Source organism: Papaver somniferum, chromosome 4 (assembly GCF_003573695.1).
Source record: "Papaver somniferum cultivar HN1 chromosome 4, ASM357369v1, whole genome shotgun sequence".
Taxonomy (NCBI): Eukaryota; Viridiplantae; Streptophyta; class Magnoliopsida; order Ranunculales; family Papaveraceae; genus Papaver; species Papaver somniferum.
In genome coordinates this window covers 86,620,439-86,626,705 of record NC_039361.1, presented here as the reverse complement: position 1 = coordinate 86,626,705, position 6,267 = coordinate 86,620,439, and the positions used below count along the sequence as shown (strand labels likewise).

General features: G+C 35.3%; 1 protein-coding gene across 1 annotated transcript; it reads right to left on the bottom strand.

The window, feature by feature from the left end:
• Window positions 1–1,959: 1,959 nt before the first annotated feature.
• LOC113272764 lies at window positions 1,960–5,114 on the bottom strand. Its single transcript, XM_026522561.1, has 4 exons — window positions 4,176–5,114; window positions 2,992–3,665; window positions 2,545–2,890; window positions 1,960–2,346 (listed from the first exon to the last, which is right to left on the bottom strand). The coding sequence occupies exons 1-4, from the start codon at window positions 5,112–5,114 to the stop codon at window positions 1,960–1,962; spliced, it is 2,346 nt and encodes a 781-aa protein (XP_026378346.1).
• Between the last annotated feature and the right edge of the window lie 1,153 nt (window positions 5,115–6,267).

The window sequence follows — 6,267 nt, the reverse complement described above, 5'->3', positions numbered from 1 at the left end:
AGATGCAAACAATTGAATAGACTAGCAAATCCTATAATGGGCAATATTGGGCATTTCAATTCTTTTTAAGAAAGTAGGCCTTCCATTATGGACTATTCTTTCACCATCTTTCAGGCCTTCTCCTCTTTTAGCTAGATCATCTGCAGAAAAGTTAATTTCACGAAAACAGTTTTGAAATATGATGCACTCCAGGTTTTGCTTTGCATTTAGCCATCTTGCTCTGAACATCCAAGGAATGCAGTCATTGCAGAATTCATTAACCATAATTTTTGAGTCTAATCTGATTATTATCTTTTGAGCTTTCAGCAAAAAGACCCATTCAAGTGCACAGATCACAGCAAGAATTTCTTCTATATAATTTGTTGCAATTCCTACTCCCCCTGACATTGTTCCAATAACTTCACATGAAGAATTTCTGGCAATAATACCAAGACCAGCTGCACATGGATTACCAAATGAGGATCCATCACAGCAAAATAACACAATTTTTATCCGAAGATTTACAATAGCATTCTCTGATGTAACTGAAACACCCAGTTGGAAGAGATCAATAATATGTTGATCATAACTCTGCCCCCATTTTGTGCCTTTCATCCTGAAACCACCCTCATACACAGATTGCCATATTTTTCTTTTAAAGTCATTGAACTGAGGAGATTTTTCTTCAAAGAGCTTCTTGTTCTTTTGAAACCACAGTTCCTTCATGATTGTACAAGCAGCAGTCATCCATACTTCCTTAATTAATGGACTCTTGTGGTGAGCTAATTTGCAGGCATCATTAAAAGTTTGAGGATTCTCAATTCAAAAATTGAACAGATCCAAGCCCATGCATTCAAACTAAACTCACATTTCCACAATGTGTGTTCCATACAGTCTTTCTCTGCATTGCATATGAAACATCTTGAGACTATTTCAAAGCCATTTTCCATTATCACTTTATCATCCACATAAATTTGGTGTTGAAGCTTCCAAATATTGCTTGCAATGTCTGGATGTAGAAATGGTTTCCATATGTAAGCAGGGCAGTTAACTTTAGGTTCTATTGACCTTATTCTTTCCACAGCAGCAGATGTTGAAAATTTTCCTTTTAAATCACCACTCCATACCATAGTATCTAATCCACCACTAACATCAGGAAGAGTAAATGAGTTAAAATAATGTACCAGTTCATCAGGAATGCTCCAGTTTTTTCCATCAAGTAATTTATTGACCTTCATGTCAATATTGCTTTTAAAAAAATTGTTAAAACCAATGTCATTTATGAGAGGCTTGTCACCTAACCAGGTATCAAACCATACTGATATTCTTGAGCCATCTCCAATGCACCATCTTTCTTCATCTTGCAGTGTAGACCAAGCCCATTTTAATCCAGGACAAACAGATGATTGCTTCCAATTTATATTCCATTGGCCATTTTTGTCTGTATATTTTGCAATAAAGAACATATCCCATTCCTCTTTTGAGTTTAAAATTCTCCACATCATTTTCATTAGAAATGCCTTATTTATTGTTTCCAATCTCCTTATGCCTAAGCCACCTTCACTGAATGAGGTGCACACTTTTCTCCGTGACAATGTCTTGAATTTTCTGACATCTCCATCCCCAGACCATAAGAAATTCCTGATGATTCTTTCACATATCTTAGTTACTGAAGCAGGCCACTTGTAAATTGCCATGTCGTATAGAGGTACACTACTCAGTACTGAATTGATTAAAACCAACCTGTCTTGAAAAGATAGCATTTTACCCTTCGACACAACTAATTTTTCTTGAAGCATTTCTACAATAGGCCATACCATGGATATTGTAACTCTACCTGGAGAAAGCATTACTCCAAGATATTTATCAGGAAATTTAGCTACATCCATATTTAATCTTCCACTAATTATCTGCTTTTGTGCATTGCTTACTCCATCAATGAAACACTTACTTTTTACCCTATTAATGCATTGCCCTGAACTAGATTGGTATTGATAAAGCAGTTCCATAAGATTTTGCAGACTCTTTTTTAGCTCCATTCAAACATATAAATACATCATCAGCAAAGAATAGGTGGGTTGGATGAATACCTTTTTTGACTACCATAGGAATGATTTTTTCTTCATGAACCAACTGTGAAATATTTCTGCTCAGCACATCTTCCATTAGAATGAATAATAAAGGTGATAATGGATCACCTTTCCTTAAGCCCCTTCCAACTGTAAAAAATCCATATGGTCCACCATTTACCATTACAGAAATTCTTGAAGAATTGAGAATAGTTAGTATCCATCGACACCAAGAAGAAGGAAAGCCATATTTAAGTAACACTTTAACAAGGAACTCCCAGCTGACTGCATCATACGCCTGTGAAATATCTAATTTCAGTCATACATTTCCCCCTCTTCTTTTTTTCTTCATTTCATTTATCATTTCAGATGCTAATAAAACTTGTTCTTGTATGTTTCTTCCTTTGATGTAAGTAGTTTGTTGAGAATATACAAGCTTTCCAATTAATTTACTCATCCTTGAAGTAATTAGCTTGGTAATAATCTTGAAACTGACATTGCTTAACCCAATGGGCCTGAATTGAGCAGCAGTTTTTGCACCTTGACATTTTGGCAGAAGAACAAGAAAACTGGAGTTCAAACCCTTTGGTATAAATTTTCTGTTCCAGCAAAATTGAATTGCAGCCACAAAATCATTTTGGATGATATCCCAACAATTTTTATAAAAGATTCCAGAGTAGCCATCTGGACCAGGTGAGTTGTCTGAATCTATTGAAAAAGTTGTTTCTTTTATTTCTTCAGCTGTAGGAGTAGAGTCAAGCATATGTTGATCTTCAGCAGTTATTAACTGAGGAATTACAACAAGTAGTTTCTCCACTATGTTCACTTCCTTGAACTGAAATCTTTTTTCAAAGAAGTTAACAAGTTCAGATGATTTTTTTTTTGATCAGTAATGATATTGCCATTTACATCTTCTAATTCACTTATTTGATTGATGGATTGCCTTATCTTCATATTAATGTGAAAGAAGTTTGTATTGGCTGAACCTTCCTTGACCCATTTAATCCTTGATTTCTTCCTCAATAAAGTATTATGTTGAACTTCTCTGCTTGATAATTCATTTTGATCTTCCACTAGTGATTTTAGAGCATCTTCATCACAAGGGTCATCATTTGAATTTTGCATTGCAGTTTTAACTTTAGCTTCAGCTTCTTGTATCTTGACATTAACATTTCCAAATACATTCCAGTTCCAGTCATTTAATGTTTGTTTAAGATTCTTCATTTTCCTTATGAATACAAAAGCTGGATCACCCTGAACTTCATTCATCCAACTGTCTTTAACTACTTGAAGGAACTCCGGATGCTGTATCCACATTTTTTGAAACTTTTTAGGTGCAATTTTTGGTTTTGGAATGCTTACACAACCCCCTAACAAAGAAGCATGATCTGAGACCATTCTTAATCCTACTTTATATCCCCAATCACCATAAATTTGGACCCATTTCTGATTAAACACCACTCTATCTAGATTACACAAAATTCTCTTTTTTCCATGCTTACAATTAGACCAAGAGAATTCCAAACCTGTCTTAGGAGCTTGTATAAGCTCACAATTATTCAAGCAATTTGTGAAATCCAATAAAGCGGTTTTATTAGGAGCTCTACCACCTACTTTCTATGCAATAGAGGTTACAACATTAAAGTCACCTAAGATAATCCATGGCTTCTGCAAGTCACTAATTATTTCCATTTTAGACCAAAGAAATCTTCTTTGAGTAATTCCAACATGAACATGAACTCCAGAGACCAGGACTTCTCCCACACTAACAGTGATCATTTGACTTGACATAGAAATAACTTGAGGAGTTGAAATATTCTTATTCCAGAATAACCATATGTTTCCTTTTGAATTTGAAGAAGTATAATTGTGAATTACCATACTTTCCATACCTGGCAGATTTAACTTTTTGCAAAATGAAGCATTACAAAAAAACTTTTGGTTCAGCTATCCATACTAGTGCAGGATTAAATTGTTTTACATAATACCTTAATTTGTCTTGGTCCCTTGGTCTTCTAAGGCCCCTTAAATTCCAATATATTATTTTCATTGATTAGATTGGGGGTTTTTAACCCCTTTTCCAGGATTTTTCCTAAAATTGTACTTAACTGGGACTATTTTACTAACCTTTGGCTGCTCTGGAGTTTTGGCAATAGAAGTACTTGCTGAATTATTCTTTCCTGATGCATTATCAATTACCATTTCTTTTTCTACTGTTTTTGCCCAAGATGTAACTGGAATAGCTTCTTCTGTCACCTCTCCATTACTTCCATTAACAAATTTGATAACACTGTTCTGCACTGAATTCTGTTCTGCTACTTCCAAAAAATTTGGTACTTCCATAATAACTGACTCTTCTTCTGACTGTTCTACCAGAGAATTAAACTTGCCAGTCTTAGGAGAACCAATTTCTGCTGATGAACTAATAATTGTTGTTGTATCAATTGAATTTACTAGTGAGTCTTCCTCTCTGGCAGCTGGATCACATATGTCAAAAGGAACATCAGCTGGTTTGTTTTTGTATGAAACTACTCTGAAAGAAGGAGCATGAGTTTTTTTTTTATTCCTTTCCACATAACACTCAGTAATTAAGTGACCAACTATTTTGCAGGTGGTACAAAACTTTGGACAATCATGAATCAATACTTCCTGGAAGAAACCTTCATATTTTGTATTAATCCAGATTTTGCTAGGTATTGATTGAGCAAAATCCACCTCAACCAATACATTAGCATAGTACCCAATTTCACATTTTGTAGTAGCTACATCAATCTTGATTGGAGTTCCAATTTCCTTACGGATTTCAAATAAAAAATTTTCTTTCCAGAACTCAAGTCCTAAACCTGGGAATCGAATCCATACTTGAGCTTTAGAACTTCTGACATTTGCAGGACGAAAGTTTGATACCCAGTTTCTAACTCTGAGAATTTGATAATTGACCTCCCATTGCCCAGCTTTTATATAACTTCGATCAGTTTCATTATCTAATTTGATGGTGAAAAAACCTTTACATAACGGAATGAGTTTACAGTCCCCAATAAGTTTCCATTGCTGCTTGAGAATCATAGAAGCATCGATAAACTTTGTATTTTGTAAATTTAATCTTCCAATAAGTGAAAACTTCCAAGGATTTAAAGCTTCTTCAAATAAATCATCAGGTAATTTATTGATGGAACATTTTTTTGAACTGAGAACCCTAATTTTTCACCATGATATTATTAATTGGAGTGGTTTTACGACCAGAATCCATTGGGAAACCACCTAATTAAATGCTACTAATCATGGAGAATCAGAAAACAAGAGAATAAAGAATCAACACCTGAATTAATGAACGCTGAAGAATGAAAAATTTCGCCGAGTTATCTCCCGATCCTCAGACAGTCTCTCTCCTCAACTCAGACCGATCCTCAGACAGTCTCTCTCCTCAACACATAAACATTTTTACTTTTATCAAGTAATTTAGTGTTCTTTTGTGCTTTAAAGGCAACATCCTTTTCGATTTTGGATGTATTCTCATGATCAAAGATATTTAGCTTCCAACCAATGTATTTCTGGAAAGATTATCAAGGTTATCTCCTTCAACGATGGCATGCTTCTTAGACTCGTATCTAGATGGCAGCGATCTGAGAATTTTCATCACAATGTCCTTTTTAGGAATAGTCTTACCCAATGCAAAAGATGCATTAACAATTTCAGACACTCTGTGATTAAACTCATCAAATATATCTTCATCTGCCATACGAAGGTTCTCCCAATCGGAATTAAGGTTTTGAAGCCTAGCTTCCTTTTCACTGGAGTTACCTTCAAATACGGTTTCTAAGATATCCCAAGCATCTTTAGACCTAGTGCAATTAGGCACATGGTGCTGAAGATTTGGGTTAATGTCATGTATGATGGCATTCAAACCGTCGGAATTGTGCTGCTGGGATTAGTAGGCAGCGTGTTAATGATGCTGGGAGGAGCGTTAGCAACGAGGACGGTTTCCGCGCTAGTATTCTCAGGGTTCGTTGCTGACCCGGATCTAAGTTCTACCATATCGAGTTTGGAATTAAAAGACGAAATTGAAATCTAGAAGTTGATATTGCAACCGAGAGACTGATCTCCCACTGTGGTCACCAATTGTTTGTGAGTAAAAACAGTTTCTTTTAATTTTGGTAATTTCGAGTGCGTGGGTGAGAAACGAGTCTAAACCCTAAATAATGTACTGCAAGGGAGTATT

Excerpts from the sequence above, each read along its gene's own strand:
- LOC113272764 (XM_026522561.1), bottom strand. The coding sequence starts at position 5,114 with ATGATTCTCAAGCAGCAATGGAAACTTATTGGGGACTGTAAACTCATT. Across the intron at positions 3,666-4,175 it reads AAACTCCAGAGCAGCCAAAG|AAAGTAGGTGGTAGAGCTCC; the intron begins GTTAGTAAAATA and ends TCTATTGCATAG. Across the intron at positions 2,891-2,991 it reads CACATTAATATGAAGATAAG|ATTTCAGTTCAAGGAAGTGA; the intron begins GCAATCCATCAA and ends CTTTGAAAAAAG.